This window comes from Rosa chinensis, chromosome 6, assembly GCF_002994745.2.
Source record: "Rosa chinensis cultivar Old Blush chromosome 6, RchiOBHm-V2, whole genome shotgun sequence".
NCBI lineage: Eukaryota > Viridiplantae > Streptophyta > Magnoliopsida > Rosales > Rosaceae > Rosa > Rosa chinensis.
Window position 1 is genome coordinate 16,289,893 of NC_037093.1, and position 19,825 is coordinate 16,309,717.

The 19,825-nt window shown below is 37.9% G+C and overlaps 2 protein-coding genes and 1 long non-coding RNA gene across 9 annotated transcripts; 2 read left to right on the forward strand and 1 right to left on the reverse strand.

Annotated features, from left to right (window-relative positions):
- Positions 1 to 1,126: 1,126 nt before the first annotated feature.
- Positions 1,127 to 3,027, forward strand: LOC112171907 (probable sucrose-phosphate synthase). The gene is made up of 3 exons (XM_024309041.2): positions 1,127 to 1,532; positions 1,664 to 1,840; positions 2,710 to 3,027. The coding sequence occupies exons 1-3, from the start codon at positions 1,527 to 1,529 to the stop codon at positions 2,770 to 2,772; spliced, it is 246 nt and encodes an 81-aa protein (XP_024164809.1). The 5' UTR covers positions 1,127 to 1,526; the 3' UTR covers positions 2,773 to 3,027.
- Positions 3,028 to 3,235: 208 nt separating this feature from the next.
- Positions 3,236 to 17,525, reverse strand: LOC112171889 (TMV resistance protein N). 7 transcript variants are annotated; one of them, XR_005801526.1, is made up of 8 exons: positions 16,772 to 17,525; positions 15,532 to 16,636; positions 15,098 to 15,373; positions 13,488 to 15,017; positions 13,248 to 13,388; positions 12,566 to 12,676; positions 11,258 to 11,317; positions 3,236 to 3,532 (listed from the first exon to the last, which is right to left on the reverse strand). XR_005801526.1 is itself a non-coding variant. In XM_040508222.1 (5 exons), the coding sequence occupies exons 1-5, from the start codon at positions 17,275 to 17,277 to the stop codon at positions 13,341 to 13,343; spliced, it is 3,465 nt and encodes a 1,154-aa protein (XP_040364156.1). In that variant the 5' UTR covers positions 17,278 to 17,525; the 3' UTR covers positions 13,173 to 13,340. The 7 variants fall into 7 exon arrangements, 1 of the variants encoding a protein (XP_040364156.1); XR_005801525.1 differs by lacking the exon at positions 3,236 to 3,532 and adding an exon at positions 11,056 to 11,074; XR_005801528.1 differs by lacking the exon at positions 3,236 to 3,532 and having other exon boundaries at positions 10,831 to 11,317; positions 16,722 to 16,842.
- LOC121049894 lies at positions 7,411 to 13,163 on the forward strand. Its single transcript, XR_005801584.1, has 4 exons — positions 7,411 to 7,798; positions 8,495 to 8,546; positions 10,015 to 10,116; positions 12,590 to 13,163. It is a non-coding gene; the product is annotated as an uncharacterized LOC121049894 (long non-coding RNA).
- Positions 17,526 to 19,825: the final 2,300 nt, after the last annotated feature.

The following is a 19,825-nucleotide window of genomic DNA, read 5'->3' on the forward strand; positions in this document are numbered from 1 at the left end:
TTTAGGCATCAACTCTGCCTTTACTTGAGGAATATAAACTTGATCATCCTCTGACTCCATTTATTTGAAACTAAAAAGCACACATAAGATCAACAATCGAAACAAAAACCAAACCCAGAAACAGAAAGAAGAAAAGTCCCAAAATATGGGAAAAAAAAACCCTAGATTTTGTAATTGGAAATCAAACAAATCAGAAAAGAGAGAGAATCCATACTGTAGATGTGTTTCTCTGCTTCCAAGTCTGCAACTTTTGGCGCGAAAACTCCAAGGGATGTCGGGACCATAAGAGAGATGCAATTTTCATGAAAGAAAGGAAAAAATAAAGCTTCGGTTGCAACAATCGTGCAACCTGAGTTCTCTTTCTAGTATTTGGAGACGAGATGAGAAGTGATTGTGGAGAATTGATTGAACCAGAACCAGAGACTTCGATGCAACCAAAGTGGAGAGTCTACAGTTGATTGTTGTGGAACATATTAGTTCGACCCACGTTTTGGTTTTCAAGGAGATTGATCTGAGCCGTTGCATTTCATTTAAAGAAATGGACGACTGTGCTTGACCCATCCGCAAATTAACTATAGCAAGGACGTCCTCTTTGGAACCTTGCTATATATATATATATATATATATATATATATATATAGGGCCCTTCTAGTGAGAGATCCTTTTTTTGGTCTTTTATAGGGATAGGGCATTAGACCAACTTTTTGATCATATTTTCACATCTTAACCGTTTAGTTTTTAGGTCCTAATGTATAGATCATTTCTGCAAATTTTTCAACCAATTTGATGATCGTTAAGGCATCCAAACTGCAATTTACCATTATAAACACAAACGGTTCCGGTTTGACAGATTCGGTCCGTTCATGTAAATTACAGTTTTGGATGCCTTAACGATCACCAATTTGGCTGAAAATTTGCATAAGTGATCTCTACATTAAGACCTAAAAACTGAACGGTTAAGATGTGAAAATATGATCGAAAAGTTGGTCTAATGCCTATCCCTATAAAAGACCAAAAAAAGGGATCCCTTAGTGGAAGCCTTCTCTCTCTCTCTCTCTCTCTCTCTCTATATATATATATATATATATATATATATATATATATATATATATGCAGTCCCCTTCCAATGAGCGATCCCTATTTTTTGCCAACTTGAGGGATAGGCTCGCAGCCCTTGGATCTGTTCTAATGAGGTTCGACGGCTGAGATTAAATCAAGATTCTGATCCCGTTCTGACCCCAATTCGCGATCTCAATTCTCAAACCCTTTCTAACCCCAATTCGCGAGCTCCCCAATTCTTTCTACCTCTCTGGCGAGTATGGAACGCTCAGAGAATTCACTCAATTCGCATCTAACACACGTCTATTTCTTCAAATTCTCTAGAAATTAGGTGGGTTTTCTCTTTGCAGTGAGTTATGATTTTTTTGGGGAAATAATCCACTCTTGCCTCAGATTTCAATTCAATTGCAGAAATAGTCCTCTCTGCACTTCTTTACCAATCCCCGAAAGCCTATGATTCTTGCCCAATGCAGGTAATCTTGTATGTTACAATTCTTGTGGTAACTTCTTCATGTATAATATATCTGTGATTTATCTGACTAGTTTAATTGGCTTGTTGCTGATTCCATTACTTGACCTTTTCCTTTTTCTCTCTACCGTGCAGACATTAATTATGGGTAATCGAGATGAAATTGATGACTTCTCCAGCACAAGTGCTTCTGTTCTTCTTTCAGTTCTCAAGCTTACTGACGAACATGATTTGTACAGGCAAGTTGCATGCCCCAAACACCACAAGCAATCTGATGTTCCTGACATATATTGTCTTGCAGCAAAGACAAAGGTATTCATTATAGTTTATATGAGTGAAAGATAGTTAATCATGTGAGCTATATATAAGCAAAAGTGAAACCCTGTTAGAAATCTTTCACTAGGATTATTTTGTGTAGCTTCAATTTATGTAATTACTTTTTCTGGTTGTGTATTCTTTCGCATGCAAGTGTTTTTCGACTTTGCTTGTTTCTTTCTATTGCAAAGCATTTTCTTTCCCCCTAAGCTGCCATTTCCACTGATGTCACTTTTGTTTTCTAGTGTTCCAACATTGTTTACATTCAGTCCTATTTTGTCCTATTGCATTAAACCCTGGTAAAAGTAATCCTCCTTTGGTTCTTACCTGAGCTAATGATGGGGAATTTCTAATACCATATTTTTGATAACTGCTCCTGGTATTTAATTATATGAAACTATGGCTTTGGTTCGTTTAACATCGAAGACTACATGATCATGGTACCTGTCTTGGAAATGGGTTTTGTGAATAATGTTCCTTCTGATATCTCTGCCATAAGAAAGTTAACTTCTCACTTTAATGCAACTTTTGGAAAGAATGATCTATGTATTTGTAGAAAGTTAAAATGTGTGTGGGAGAAACAAATGCTATATTTCTAGGCAAAGTTAGAAAGAAAGAAAATCTGTTGTTGCAATTGGAGATTTACATCATGTTGAAGGTATTCGTATATAAGAACTTGAAGGTATTTGTTTTATCATGTTGCTGTAGTTTGTTTCAATTTTCTTTTTTGAGGTTACCTAGTGGTATATAATCAATAGTCTTGTATAGTGTAAATTAAAATTCTGATTATACACCATTAATTGCATGGGAATTCATTGTTGATGCACTACCACTGATTTTGCTTTTTCAATTTTTATATATTCAAGTTATGGGGCAGGCGCTTTTTCAAAGATGACCAACTTTTGAGACACCAGCTCCTGATAAGATGACCAACCTTGATAATAAATACAATTTATGTTATGTTGAGCAATGAGGAGAGATATGTTGGATGCCTGCACAAGAGGATGGTGAAGCCAGGCCGAAGGAACATGACCCTAGCTCGGTAATCAAGCTGCGACAGCCCTTACCATTGATGCGATCATTTTTCCTATTTGTTGTATAAATACAAGTCATGTTTCTTTATTGTGCAATGATAGTCTTTTGTCGGCCTCGGAATGGCCATTGATGCACATTATCAAATGTTACTGTCTATTTGAGATTGTAAAGTAAATGTTCTGTATGTATTCTATAGAACAAGTCTAAAAGAAAGAGCTCCAATTAAAAAGAGGCACAAACATAGACAGAAGCAAATTACTCTGTCAATCAGACACAACTCCAGAATAATAACAATCAATTCTCAGGCCATGTTGTATCAAATTAACAACGCATAATTCATACTTGATCAAACTTCATATCAAACTGCATTTAAATTGGTAGATAGTACACTTTACCAGAAGCACTAGAACAAGCAATATGTCTGAGCCACACTAGGCAACACCAGACTTGGATTCAAGACTAACAAAGTTAACCAAAGCAGATTAGAAAACAAAGTATCGTTGGCAACATCTAGAGGCAGCCAAATTTCGCTAGTGCTTTGCCGACAACCAATCCATTGAAGAGGTGCTTTGCAGACAAGTTTTCAATAGCACGTCTCAGCAAAAGGATGATCCACATTGATAAACTTCAAGCCTTCATACTATGCCATCACCACTAAAATTTTCATTTGTATCAACATCAGCAGATCTAAAAGGGCAAAATAACATATATGTAGTGACACACATTAGTTTCATTTTCCATGGGGACTACTAACATCCCATTAGCTACCATATCTTCAGCTCCTCTGAGAACTATGTAATCTGTAATAGATGTTGATAATATCAATAACAAAATCCCGCAAATCTCATCCTTAAAATAACAAGGCTGACAATAGTGCCGTGAGAGCAATGACCATAGTTCTCACTTTTTTTTAAATGAATGAATGCAAAGCCATTAAACTAACACATTCAGCAAAACTGAAAAGCAGTCACTTACTTTATATGATGATAGGATCTAGGCTTAGTTAGCTCATCTCCTTTTTGTTCCTTGCTTATATCTTTAATCAATAAATAAAAAATTTATGCAATGAAATGTCTTGTTTCAAATTCTTCATTTCTACAAAGATTCTGAGTGCAAGTAATCAAGACTTTAGAAGGCATTTTCCCCACATTACGCTAATAGCATAGAATTTGACCCAAGACCTTTGAAAGAAATTACAACTTTCAGGTCCTCCATATTAATCAAATCAAATTCCCACATAAACTCCACAAGTATAATTCTTTCCAAAAAGACAATCAAACATAAAGAGTGAACAACCCAAAGAAATAGATGAGATAAATTAGAACAACACAATAACAAATACGGATAAACCCATAGAATTGGGCGTCAAACAAGTTTCAGAATAGAGGTCTCTTGTACAGAAAATTGAAAAGAAATACCATAAGAGAAGAAGAGCGATACCTGATTTGAGGTCTCTGAGCGTTCCATACTCGCCAGAGAGGCAGAAAGAATTGGTTTTAGAAAGGGTTTGAGAACTGAGATCGCGAATTGGGGTCTTGATTTAATCTCAGCCGTCGAACCTCATTAGAACAGATCCAAGGGCTGCGAGCCTATCCCTCAAGTTGGCAAAAAATAGGGATCCCTCATTGGAAGGGGGCTGTATATACATGTATTTAAGATAATTCTTATTGGGTGGGTATGAGGATGAGATCAAAATATCATCCCCGCCCCGTACTCGATTTCAGAATTCGAATACTGGGGATCCTCATCCCCGTTACTCGATTTCCCCTGAATTTCTCCCCGTTAGGATCGAATACCCTATGGGTACCCTATCCGATGGGGATTTTTGCCATCCCTATCTTTTAGGATCATTATGGCACTTGTGGCTCAGTTTGACATAGAGCTACACCAGATAGATGTCAAGACAACATTCTTGAATGGAGAACTTGATGAGGTAATTTACAGGAAGCAGCCAGAAGGCTTCATTGAACCTGGAACAGAAGACTTAGTTTGAAAGTTAAGGAAGTCCATTTATGGCTTAAAGCAGGCCTTTAAGCAATGGTACAAAAAGTTTGACTCTGTTATTTCTTCTTTTGGAATCACTGAAAATTTAGTGGATGAATGTGTGTATCTCAAAACATATGGAAACCAATTTATATTTCTGGTACTTTATGTTGATGACATTTTGTTGGCCAGTAGCAACTTAAAGCTACTGTTAATGCTTGAGACTTAGCGGTAGCCAAATCTTTAATTAATGCTGGTCTGATGGGCGGACCGATACTTGTGCTATCCTAATAGCTTCCGCTACCTGTTAAGTAAAATACAGAGGGCGTCAGAGGGAGACTGCATTGGGCGGTCTTCTTTTCTCCGATGCCTAAATTAGTCAATGTATTTATGATGCCAAAGTAACAGTAGGTAAGTATTAAATTGTAATTAATGAGGAGAGAAGAGAGAACCTTTTATAGGTGAAGAAGGAGCTGATCTTCTTCATGGTTTCGAAGTGGGACTAATATGCTTCAGTCCCCAGCTTCTGGAGCTTCTGATGCTATCTTGGAGCGGTGTGTGGCGGCGCGTCAGCTGTGACCTAGGGGCAAGCCGGGGCTCCGACAGTAGCCTGCTTGGCTGTGCTCCCGTAGTTTACTCCTTTGGCGGGAGTTTGCACTGCTGACGGTTGCATGAGCGTGGCTCATTATAGCTAATCATGCTTGCAAATGCTATGTAAGTACAGCTACTTAAAGAAACCAAAGCTTTTCTGTCAAAGAATTTTGACATAAAGGATTTAGGTGAGGCATCATATGTACTGAGAATAGAAATTAAGAGAGATAGAGCATAAGGTTTGCTAGGTTTATCTCACTAAAATTACATTGCCAAAATTCTGAAGAGATTTGGCATGGAGACTTGTGCATTAGGGGAGGTTTAATGTCTAAGGGAGATAAACTCACTAAGAAACAGAGTCCAAAGAATGAAGTTGAGAAAGTGGATATGGAGACTAAGCCTTATGCAAGGCTTGTTGGAAGCCTCATGTATGGCACAGGCCTGCACTAGACTTGATCTGTCTTTTACAGTTGGCATCCTTCCCGGTTTCAGCTCAATCCAGGTCATGAACACTAGATAGCTGGAAAGAAAGTATTCATGTACTTACAGAAGACCAAAAACCACATGCTTGTGTATAAACAAGTGAAAAATTTGATACTTGTTGGATACACATTCAGATTTTGCAGGAAACTATACTGATTCAAAGAAATCAACTTGTGGATATGTTTTCATGCTTGCAGGTGGACCTGTTGCATGGAAAACCATGAAATAGACTTTAGTTACAACAACCACAATGCAGGCAGGATTTATTGCAATATATGAGGGTGTGTGTGAAGGACTTTGGATTAGAAATTTTCTGATGCAGACTAAAATTTTGAGTCATATTGTTTCTAATGCACTTGTGATATATTTTGACAATGAGGCAACTGTGTTTTTCAATAAAAACAGCAAAAGATCAAATAACTCAAGGCACATTAATTGGTCTTAAGTATTGCAGTGAGAGAGAAAGGGTTAAACATGGTGAAATCTCAGTGTTAAGCATTGATACAAATTCTCAACTTGTAGATCCCTTCACCAGCGTGGTCAATTGCTGCCTTCAAGAAGCACACAGAGAATATTGGTGTCTTATCTAGTTTAGAATCTTGAGTTTAGTGGGAGCCAGTTCAATAGGAGCAAATTTTAAAAAGTTTTGTGTTTTGTATTTTCTGTGTTCTTGTAATTTTGTAGTTGTGGTTTCAGTTTATTATTATCACAACCTTATGTTCTATTGAATTTTGGTTATCAATAAAATTCTCGAGGTATTTCATTCAGTTTCATATTATTGCAGTCTCATTAAATTTCTATATAAATTTTGTTTTGTATTCTTGAGTTACCTTGATATCAGATGGTCTTGAATTTTAAGTCAACATGTTGATTCAGTTACAAGCATTAAGATCATCAGTGCTTTAGTTTTGCTTGAGTTTCATGTTGAAACATCAGTTGGACCATTTAGGTATATGATCTTCCGGTAATACACATTGTTCATATACTGCATCATTTTCATTTGCAGAAGCGTATGTCGAATGCAGGAACTTGTGTTAGTGGTCTGGAAGTGCTGCATTATGTGGTGTAAGCTTTTCCTTGCTCTGCATAAGTGACTGTGTTTTGACCATGCTGAATGGATTTTGAAACTTTTCCTTATTTTGGTGCACACTTGTGATGCCCCAGAAATTCGTGACTATTTTCCGAGGATTTTCTGGAATTTAATTTAGTAATTATCGGATAGTTTCGTGGCTAGTGGATGGAGCTGAAGTGTTCGGGCGAATAATTAATTGAAATGCACATTTTAAGGGGGGTTACGCGGTCGATACGAGTTCGTGCATATGCGGCACTTAGAGCCCATCGATACGAGTTCGTGCATATGCGGAACGCAAGAATCGGAGTTCGTACGAATTAGTTATCGCATTTAGAAGAATTTCCAAATTTAGTATATATATTTTTGGAAACTTTCCCTATCTAGGGTTTCTATTTTTGGAAGCCGCACGGGTTTTCTCTCTCTCCCTCCCGAAATCGAGCCGAAAACAGAGCAAACTTTGCCGGCCATTTTCTCACAGCTCCGGCCATCTGTTGAAGCGAAACAATGCCCAGATCGACTCGCCTCCTTCCTGTGAGTCGACTGGTGGTCACCGTTTACCATTTCATGGCGGATACGCGGCGGTGGAGCTCGAAACCGGTCCGAGCCCGAAAACGAACCAACTGCGATTTCTCCAAGCTCCGGCCACCAAAACTCGAGGTTCTTCGCTTATTGAACTCGCCTCAACTTTCTGAACAAGCACCAAGAAGTACCGGACCTGAAGCGATCGATTTCACGCTTGTCGGAGCTCTCGCCGGTTTCTGGAAAATTTCCGGCCAAACCGGACTGTTGAGGTATTTTTCGACCACTTCCGTTCATTTTCTGACTTCGAGCTAGTTATGAAAGTTTCTTAGATCGATGAAACGAAGAGAAGTAGCCTGGCCCCGAAGCTATTGGCGGTGGTCGGCGGTGGCTCTGCCTCTAACTCCGGCGTCCTTTTCCGGCCACTTCCGGGTGTCCCAAGGGCAGTTTCTGCCCATTTTTATGTTCTACATGTTTATACGATCATTACGATATATAACATGTGAATTTTGGAGATCGTATGATTAAGTTATGAATTTTACAATTTCGATCGATTTCGATCGTTCGATTTGTGATCTGTGAAGATCAGACCGTCTGATGGATTTATAGTTTTGCTATGATGATCGTATGATTGTCCCGATGACTTTGTGTGGTCACGGGCGAAGATCCGACCGTTGGATCTTCGTATAATTGTGAAATAGTATTTTGGAAGGCGATTCGTGAGAATCCGACCGTCGGATTTTCATATAAATTTGTGGAGATGTTAGTAAAGGCGATTCAGGAAGATCCAACCGTTGGATCTTCGTGATAATTTAGGAGGATGATCCTAAGGACAATCTGTGAGGATCCGACCGTTAGACCATCGATTAAATTCGATCCGACTATTAGATCATCGTTTATTTTTGTTATGAGTTGTTGGCTAAATTCAAGTCACATTTGATTAGGTGTTTGACTGTTTGATTTGGCAGACGATTTGTGATTCATATGTCGAGCTGTTAAGAAGACGCTGCGGGATTAGAGGTGAGTAAATCTCACATGGTTCATTTACGAACGGAATTTCTTTAATCACATTTAGTTGTTATGTTTGAAAAATGATTTTTAAGAAAATGAGATTTAAAGTATATAAGAAAATGAATTTCTCGGTTTTTACTACGTGTGAACTATAGTTGGTATTAGTAGTCATTCCTGTGTGGGTGACTATGTATATATATATATATATATATATATATATATTGGATGATATGACATTGGGTGAAGTATTGACTTGATTGATTCATGATTTGATTTGGGAATTTATTACGCATGTGGAATTCGATTTTGATAATGGCATGGAGATGAGAACAAATTATTTGGAATTGGTTTTGATATCGTTGAGGTTGTGGGAGATGAGGAAACAATATTATGTGATGATCTGTGTGAGTGCCTGTGTGGTGGCATGTGTGATGATCTGTGTGAGTGCCTGTGTGATGGCATGTTTGAGGATCTGTGTGATGATATGAGTACATTGTGCGGCTTGGGGGATAACCTTGTGTTATCGCGCTCTTGGGTACATGTTACTGAGGCAAGTATTATCGTAAGGCTGAACCTCGGCCAAGGTGACACATTACGATTCAGTTAGAGCTCTAGTCTGTCTGCCATTGTACTGCTTGGGGGATAACCTCGTGTTATCGTGCTCTTGAGTACATTGTACTGCTTGGGGGGTAACTTTATGTTATCGTACTCTTGAGTACATGTTTGTAAAAGTATGTTTCGTGTGAGTTGTTGGTTAGTTAATTTATTTCCTTTTCATTTCTATTGTTTGATTTCTTTATCTATTCTCTTTATGATTCCTTTTGTTTGATTTAATGTAATCTCCTGAACTAAGTTTCTATGCAGGGATTACTATGATTTCTTTTGTTTGATTTAATGTAATCTCCTGAACTAAGTTTCTATGCAGGGATTACTGATTTTGTTTAATTCTTATTGTGTGTACGATTGTGGGTTGTGATCTGTAGCGATCGTAAAATGAGTTGAGATGTCATAATTTTGGCAAACGCTTTATGTTGAAGGGAGTGAGCGTGATTTCGTGGTTGTGCCGTTGAGGCAAAGGAATGGTGATCAAATAGATTGTGGGGACGTAAAATGTTTAAAATGTTGGCCGGGAGTTTATTTGTATAGTTGGAGATTGTGGGAAGTGAGATAAAATGAATTGAGAGACAGAGCATGTGGGTTTTAGTTGGGATGAAATTATTGAGCATGATAAAGATTTATTTGAACTTGATGTTTTTGTTGTGATGATTCTTATTGATTTTGTTAGACTGAGATAGTGAAAGCATGTTTTTGTGGAATTAAATGTTAATGCTTTAATTGTCTCACGAATTGAGGAATTATAAGCATCAGTGACGTGAGTCACTTTAATTGAGTTTACTCATACGGGCTAAAAAGCTTATCGGGTTTGTTTTGTTCATTCTCGGTGCACTATTTCCATGGTGTAGGGGTTTTTGTGCAGGTTAGATTATTGATTAATCGTCGTCGAAGCTGAGGTGGACTTTCCGTCACGTGGGTGTAGAAGTGCGCTTATACTTGCAGTCTTCCGCTGAGTAGTGAGTTGGTGAGTGTGGTTACATGTTGAACTTACGTTCAGTTTAATTTGTAAGCTCAGCTGTTTAGTTACTTATTTTAAATGAAAAATTTTTCTATGTGTTTCCTTGTGTGTTTTCGCGTTTCGGATTTGAATTACTGTATTCAAAATTCGAGGCGTGACAACACTATTATTAAGTTATGATTGTCCTTGATAACCGATGATAGTCCAAGTGGGAGACTGTTAGGCTAAAGATGAACTCATCACAGGGTATCCTAGAGTAACTAGGAAATCATCTAGATGTCAAATTGAGTACAACATGGATTTGGAAAAGAATCTACCTAGATATTCGATGTGATGGTGTATTTAGCATTGGATTAGGAATCCATTATTTAGACTACAAGAATGTCCTAAAACTGTGATGCATTAGAATTCTAAAATATAAGACGATTCTCAAGGAAAACCTTTATGGGAGGATTCTTAGGACTTGTGCTTGTACAAATAAGCGGCTAGGGTCCCTGTTATCACCATAGTTTTAAAAGCATTGTGTTCCGCCCCATTCAGAAGCTTCAGTTGGTGACTAGCAGAAGATTTCAGCCTCATCTCCATCCTTGTTCTTGCAGCTGCATCAATGGCTTCCGCCATGGACATCAATGATATGCTTGATCTTCTAAGGATATTTTATTTAACATGTAATTAGTGTAATTCTGTACTAATTTCCTACTGAACCTTAAGTTGTCAGCAAGGGCTTGGTAGGTAACCACCGAGCATTTCCTACTCAGTAATTGTACAGGGCTCAGTCCAGACTTCTAAAGAGGGTAAAGCGCTAGTCTTAGAAAAAGAAGAGGTCAAGAACATTTAAAAGTTCACTAAATGACAGTGGAAAATGTTATAAGTATTATACGTGGAGAATTATCTAATAGGAAAGTGGGAGCAAACTGAGGGTGTCATAAAGTGAAACATATGTAATGGCAAGGCTTTTACAGGCCTGTAAAACATCAAAATAGAAACATAAGACCAGAAACTTAGAAAGCCACATTCATCCTAGTAAGACTTAATCCCCAATATCAGATACAATGGTTCAAACGCTTTCACACTCAACAACATAGCTTCTTCATTCAAGTGTCTTGCATGATGTGCATAAATCTGAAAATCAGAGATACAGTATTACCTCCATTAATGCAATAAGCCACTGGGGGCAATTTGATATATATATACAACAACAATGTGCCTGCAAACGTTAAAACATGTCAAAATCCAATCGTCTACCTTTTGTTTACACATGTCAATATATATCTCTAGGGACACATAAAAATCCTTTTGAAATTAATCATTGAGATACTGAGTATGAGCACCGAGTATGGGTTCCATTTCTATCTTTTTGAAACCAAACACATATTGAGTACGGGTTTCACTTTTCCTATCCCATTTTACTTGCACACTAATTAGTATGCCTCTAGATGATGATGCTACTTGAGTGAGGTTTGTGTAATAAACCTTCTAGTCATCTGTAACTTATACACATTTTGTACTGTAGTATTTGACAAATGGATGGACGGTGCAAAGCATGGTGTAATAAACTGTTTTCAACCGTTAAAGAACATATGCACATCTGGTAATAATGGATCAGGGAATAGCATGTTGTAAAGAATGGATAGATAGCCCATAAAATGTGCTTTATTTTGGCAGAAAATTAGTTCATGTCCATGGTTGGTGGTGGAGTGAAAAATTACTACCTTATGTAAATCAACAAGCACCTCAATGTTCTTCATAATTTACATAACCTCTAGAAGAGCTCAATCACACGAAAATATTGTCCTTCAATTCTCAACAAATTTAGAGCATTATTTCATTAACTCATTAAGTAGCTAGAGATCTGAGTTTCATTATACTTCAGAACTCTCTAATCACCATCATCACTCAGTTTCCTCTCTTTGAGAATCTTGATTGAAATTAAGTAGTCTTAGATTTTATCATAGTTCAGGACCAATAACACATTATTCCAATACAAGTACAAAGGTCCAATAAGGACCTATTATGACCAATAGCATCTGCATATTTGAAATGGCCATATACAGAGTACAAGTGAATATTAGATGCATTTGTTCTATTGTAACCCATACATAGGCACATAGCATAAAAGCAATTCCCTCTACTCATTGTTTCCAATACCTGCTTTTCTCAAGGGAAAATTTTTGGTTTCTGAGCTAAAGTCGGAAGAGGCTGGTTGCTTTGAAAATACACTTGACCAGCAGGACACATAATATGCAAAGCAACAAATCCATTTTGTGTAGATTGTGATTGATATTTTGAGATGCAGGCAAGCAAATTAGTAAACAAAAACAACAATTGGGACACCACATTCTCAGTTTTCTATATTTCTTGTAGTGTGTGTTCTTAAAAGAAGAAAGCAGCACATTGTGTGAATTTAAAACCAGCTATTTCAAATAATGGAATGATGAAGGATAGAATTATTGACCTTTTTAAAGTCAAGCTTGTGCAGGCAAGGTGGTGCTTCGTCTTCTGGAAGACCTTTCTTCTGATATCCCAACTTCTTGTTATTTAAACCTTTCAGTAGCTTAAAACAAGACTGCCAATGCACATGCAAATGCAAAATTTCAACTGATGAGCTGGATAAGTTGTATGCATATTGGAACTGTGTATGGTTCCACCAGAGGAAACTCTATTTAAATCGTATATATTGAACACTGCATGTGAATAAACTTGATTTCCATATCTTGAAACATGACTTCAACTAAATATCATTCTAACCAGACACCGTAAATATATGTTTGGCATTGTGATCGATTGAAACAATCATGATCTAGACTCTTTACTTCTTGAATGAGGAAATAAATTCAGAAAACAATGCTACAAACTCAGAAAATTGAAGACCTTGACAGTGGCTATCGGAAGAGAAAACATCTACAAGTTCATCGATGAGTTTAGTGAAGTAGATTTAGTGCACTAGATCAAGCTTCTACATTAAAAATTTAATATTTCACTGATGCAATTTTGCATTTATTAGTTACATGGAACCGGGCTTGGTAAATTAGTTAAACTCTATCCACACTACTGGAGAACGCCAACAAAGAGGTTATATTAAAACCAATTTTGAAATTCCCAAGATATCAAAGAAAGGGAGAATTTGAAATGTAAACCTGTATTCGTCACATTGGCCCATAGACATTTGCTATTCTGCATATTAGTAATAATTACAGCTTTTTGTACTCCAGTTGTGCATCAGTATATAATTATTTGCAGTCAATCCTCTGTTTGGGATGATAATTCTCCCAGAAGTTCTGCAATAGCATTATTGTTCAGACGTTAGTCCTCCATTTTGCTACAAATGTCAGTTATTATCTCTGAAATCAGGAAATTTTCACGGAAGGAAACGATACCTTATAAACTTCACCACCAAGAAATTTGCTGGTGAGGTTCTCTGAACAGATTAGCTTCATACAAATGTCTTCATTGGGTGGCATTACAAGGTGGACCCCAACACTTTTTAAGGACGCCTCAGAGTGACTATGTTGATAAATAATGACTCGACACATAAAAGGTGGCAATGGACGCATATAACCAAATCGCCACATTTCAAGGAATGGAACATAGTGCAGCCACACATGATCAACATGTTGTGGGAAGAAATTTGAAACAAGTACTTCATTGATGTGAATACAGACCTCAAAAGAGAAAACAGCAGAAGTATCTTGCAGCTTTTGATCAATAGCAACACAGAGAGCCAATCCTGTGTTGTCCCATTTGAAATGTGCAAGTGTTTCAATACAAAATTCAAACCGTCGATGCCCCTTGAAATCCATTTGACAGCTGAACCACTTTGGAATCCCGCTTCTTGGAACTGGAAATGTAATTGTGAATTTGAATTGCTGAGAAGATAGGAGTCGAGAGAAGAGATCAGCGTGCACCTCATCATCTTCCTTGTTTGCCATCTGAACCAAATTTTGACAGAGTCTCCAGCAATTAGTCAAGTCCATCTCCTCAATCATTTGTGATTCTCTACGCTCCAAAATGTTTGACAACTTTGAAATTCTTTCCAATGATACACAATCCCTCACATACAACCGGCCAATCCTTGGTGGGAGCTCTGGAATTTCTTCGAGCCTCGTGCAGCCTCTCAAATTGAGTTCCCACAAGTTGACAAATTTGTTGATCATGCATTCAGGAAGAATAACAATAGGGCTTCTTGATAAATCAAGTTCATTTAAAGTGGATGCACAATCAAGGGACGCGAGGAAATCAATATTAGACAAATTGCATTGAGTCACATGGAATTGATTTAGCCAAGGAAGTGCCAAATTGTATTTAGTGTCTGGCTCTGGCTCCAATGAACTGCCTGCATTTCGTCTCTTTCTTTTTGATAAAGAGTTACGGTATTGATGTGAAACCTTTGAGTAAGTTGGAAGCACTTCAAAGTCCACCTTATTTGGGAATCCTACGAGTTTTGGGCACTCGTACAAACAAACGCTCTTCAGATTTTGCAATTCATAAATGCTGCAAGGTAGATATGTGAGGTTTCGACAATCACGCAACAGCAACTCTTCAAGGTTAATTAGATATCCAATGGATGAAGGCAATTCTTTGATGCCAGTGCCGAATAGAATCAAGGATGTCATGTATTTCATCTCTCCCACAATTTCAGGGAAATTCTCCAGCCTTGCGCAGAGGTCGAGATCAATGGCTTCCAGGGATCTCCAGTTGACTTTTCCAGGAAGCATCACTAGTTTAGAGCATCCTTCAAGATTCAGGTTAACAAGTTTTTCCAGGTATCCAACTGAAGGGTGAATCTCCACTAATCTTGTGCACCAACTTAGATCTAGGAACTGTAAGTTTGGGCTTCCAGACAGGTCTGGGCTTTGTGCTAAGAATTCACATCCCTTCATATTTAAGGATTTCAAATTTTGCATACTCTGTCATAACAAAGCAGAAAAAGAATCAAATGGATATTGGTAAGGTCTGAAGAATTTAATAATTGAAAATTTATAAATACCTTGAATCTTTCTCCAAAGTGTGAGATGCGGCTGCAAGGCATGCTAAAATGAACCATTTTCTTTGTATTAAAATTGGAGGGCAAATATTCTAGTGGATATTTAGGCCAATCAAATAACCGCAATTGACACGGGAGATCAACAACCTCTCCACAAAACCGTCCATTGACATTTATAAAGATTGTAAGATTTTTCATCTTTTTGAAGCATTTAGGACTCAAGTGTATCACATCTTCTATGGGCATCTTTACCATTATGCCCTCAATTTTACTTGTTCCCTAGTATGAAAAGGGCAATTGTATTAGCGAAACAAGTACTTTAATCATAAATAACAACTGTTTTGATTTTTATTCCTTCTTTAACAACAGACATAGAGAATCACCCTGACCTGACTCCCATGTATATATATAAATCTGAGCATGTAGGAACTACTTACAGTGTTTTCTATTAGAACGTCCTGCACATCCTTGTGATGCCACAATCTGCTTCGCTCACCAGGCTCTATAGACTCTTTCAAAACTTTATCTTTTCCCATCTCTTCTAGCAAATCATGCATGCAAATCTGACCATATCCACCAATATATATGAGAGCCTTTTCTTCGAGAACTTTAATACTATGCTCGGGGTTGATGCGGTCACAACCTTCAAGTATTTGTATCACGTCATTTATCTTTTGACTTTTGAAGAAACATGCAATGTCAAGGAAAACTGTTTGCACTGTATCTTGCAGTCCATCATAACTGATCATGAGAATATCTTGAATGCGCCTAGGAGGACTTTTTTTAAAACCATCTAACATAGCTTGCCATTTATGTATAGAGGTATCACATAGATATGAACCTAAAACTTCCAGGGCAAGTGGAATCCCTTGAGCATATTTAACAACAGTAGTAACTGACAGTTTCTCATTATCATCCAAATTCTTATTATCCTTGAAGGCATTTGAACTGAAAAGCTCAAGAGCTTCATAATGACCTAGTTCATGAACCTTGTATATTGGTTTCACTTGATGAGCAATCAACAAATGCTCATCTCTTGTTGTTATGATAACTCTGCTGCCGTGACCAAACCAATCAATTCTCCCAGCTAATTTCTCTAACTGGTCCAAATTATCCACATCGTCAACAATTAAGAGAATCCTTTTATTTCTCAACCTTTCACGCAACAAAGTGATTCCTTCATGAATGTTGTATATTTTCAATTCTTTCTGCCCCACAATCTTAGACAAAAGAATATTTTGTAGGTTAACTAAACCTCCCTGTTGCTCTGAACCTTGTCTAACATTTGCCAAAAAGCAGCTACCATCAAACTTATGGGCAATTGTATTGTGAACAGCTTTAGCAATTGTTGTCTTCCCTATTCCGCCAATTCCCCATATTCCTACCATGCGTACATCACTTCCGCCAACATCTAACATTTCAAGTATATGTTCTACCCGAGAGTCTAGCCCAACTTGGCACTTTGGCATATCCAAATAGATAGGTTCTTTTACTTGTGCGGTAATCTCTTCAACAATTTTATCAATAAATTCATATTCATACCTGCCGTGTTAAAATCAAATGAAACATTTGATAAAATAAACCTTGCTACTTCGGAAAAGAACAGTATTGTATAATAATCACACACCTATAAAACAACATAAAACTTTTACTAGATTAAGAGCATGCATGATATACCCGCCCGAGAAATGCCACCCAGACAAATTTGCTGCTTCTGAAAGAGCTGCTCTCCATCTTAACACCTTGTCCATGTCATCCTTGAATCTGCGCTCATGCTCTGCAACTGCCTCACCAAATTTGCCTCCTTGGTGTCTTACGTCCGATGGATCCACTTTGTAAAAGATTGGCCGAACCATTTGGTTATTTGATCTTCTACATCCAAGGATATGAACTAGTTCATCCAAGCACCACTTTGAGGATGCATAGTTTTCGGAGAAGACGATAAGGGACAGCTTTGATCCTTCAATGGCTCGGAGAAGTGCTTGTGATATTTCCTCTCCTCTTGTAAGCTCATCGTCTATGAAGGTGTTGATCCTGTTGAGAACCAAATACCTGTGCAAATGACCTGTGAAAGCGTAGCGAGTATCCTCGCCCCTGAAACTCAGAAACACATCGTGTGTGTATGAACGGGTGGAAAAATGAACAGAAGAGAATGAGGAAGAAGCTCTCGATTGGATGGCCATTAGATCTGAGGAGTTGTATAATTGCTGGTGAAATGAAGAAGGGGCTCTCAATAGGCACGCACTGATCACAGTTTTCAACTTCTTTTTGTTTTTTTTTTTAATTTTTGCCTCTAGACAAAGTGGACTGATGAGTCACGTGACCACAGAAAAGAGCATTTCACATTGACCAACGAATGGGTGGAAGTGACTGACCAACCAGCTCTTGCTTTAGTGGTAAAGAATAAAGAAAGGAGGTTGTTTAGATTTTAGGAATATTAACCTTATCTTGTAGAGAAAGATATTAACCTTATCTTGTAAAAAAAGAATAATAGATAAACAAATAGAAGGATGTTTATACATAAATAAGTAGCCGTTACAAGTGAAAATACTAGATGGAACCAGTGTTGATAAAATACTTTTTCTCAAGAGTTTAATCAAAGAAAGTATGATACATAACACGAAGATTTGCTAACGCAGTGTAAACCTCTCCACTGAGGAAACTTCACTGCGTGGCTTTTAACGTAGCCAACACGAAAAATCAATCCAATATTAAACACTAGAGTTTACAGAATACAAGTAGTGTTGTTCACAACAAACACCTTTTCTTAGCAACAAATGCTAACTTGTTTTACAACCATTCTAACTCTAGATTCAACATTCCAGGCAATCAATCTTCAGCCTTCCTTTCACTCAATTGAATCACTGATCTTGAGAGTGAATGTAAAAGATTATGCAAAGTAATACATGAAACAATTAAAGAGGGTTTTTTGAAAACGATTTGAACAAAACAAGAAGTTCAAAGAGAAACCAGTTTCAGCCGTCAAAAACCCTACTCAAAACTTTAGTTTTGAAACCTTTTTATAAGGGAGAAAAACTCCCCCTCAATCAAATCTTTTCTTGATAATTGATTAAGATAAATATAGAAAGATTTAAAACAGTTTTTGAATGTGCAATCGATACTTTCCTAACAAGGTCTCAAATTGATATGCATGTTAAAAACCATTTTAATGCATAAGGGATTATTGACTTAATACAACCGATATGCATATCAATTTAGATTTATACCAACCAATATGGAATGAATACACATTAAACTCAAGATCAGTGACTCGATTTGACTTGATCTTGTCTTCAAGAACCGATCTTGTGATCTTTCTCTTTGCTTCCTTGAAGCTCCGGTTTCCTCGTCGTAGTGGGAAATCATATGTTGAATGGTAATAGGCCAATGTACTTACAATCTCCCCCTTTGGGCATTCCCATTCAACGCATGATTTTTCATCTTTTGTCCTGCAAGTTAGGTTTCACAGATAAACACTAATCACTAAACAAAGGGTGCTACTTGGAGTAAGGAATCAGTTTCCATCCTTTTCCGGATCCAAGTAGCCAAAATACGATTACTTAAGAATAATAATAGCAAGCATCCTAAGAGTATCTGTGCTTATGCACTTACACACCAAAAAAAACTTTTGTCCATCAAAAATTAAAAATGCAGAAACAGAAATAAAGTAAGAAAAATCAAGTTACTTCTCCCCTTTGAATGGGAGGGCACGTCAAATTCCTCACAAAGCTTGGTGACGGTGTCCAGAAATTCCTCTTCATCCATGGAATCCGAGCTTTCCTCTGGTGCGACAGGCTCCTGCATGGCATGGGATGGACCGGGAGCGTCAAACCCGGGAGGGTGGCGCTGCATGTTCCGGATCTCCTGTGTGAGAGTGGTCAGGGCATGACGAGTTCGAACCAGAAGAGAATGCATGTCGTCCATGTCCGTCGTGAGGCAAGCAATTCGCCAGTCAGCCACTAGAATCTGATCACGGAGACTTTCCAGAGAGACAGGAGGAGGAGGACTCCGACTGCGTGTACGATGCATGCCGGGATGGAGAATCCCGGCTCTGGCAGCTGCCTGACGACCTTCTTCTGGAGGAGGCAGGCGGCGATGTCCTCCAAGGCGAGTTGTTTGCTGTGAGCGAACCATGGTGAGAGAGCAGTGGGTGAAAGAACCTGCACACAGAGACAACCAAGAGTAAAATCCGAGGGAGACAAGAGAGGCTATATGTAGTGAACAGTTAGGTTTTAGGAAGACCAAGGAACACACCGATTGGGAGAACGGCTCAAATGGGGAGAGAAGTTATGACAATTTATTTTCCCTAGATATATGCATGCAGATAACTTCTCCCCCTCAACTTAGGCATAATCATTATGGAAATTAATTGTAGGCAGATTACCATCAAGGAAGGAAACGAAGAGCCAAAATATATTCAGGGAATCTGCAAGTATATCAGAGGATCGTTTCCTTTGCAAGTATCAAGGCAATGAATGCATAGGTCATATCGAGGAGAGAAAATATAGCGAAGTTTAATCACAGAGAGCACAGATCACTTAGTGGAAGGCACATAGTTCAGAGTACGAAGCATGATGTATTCTCTCAACAATAAGAATTGGTACTCATAGTTAGACCTTAAGGAGTAAACTGGTGATAGAAGTGAATATAACCATGATGTGGGGCTTAGAAAAGATTTTAGTGTCATAGAGAAGGAGTGAAGTAAGAGAACTAAAGTAAAGCTCATGAAAT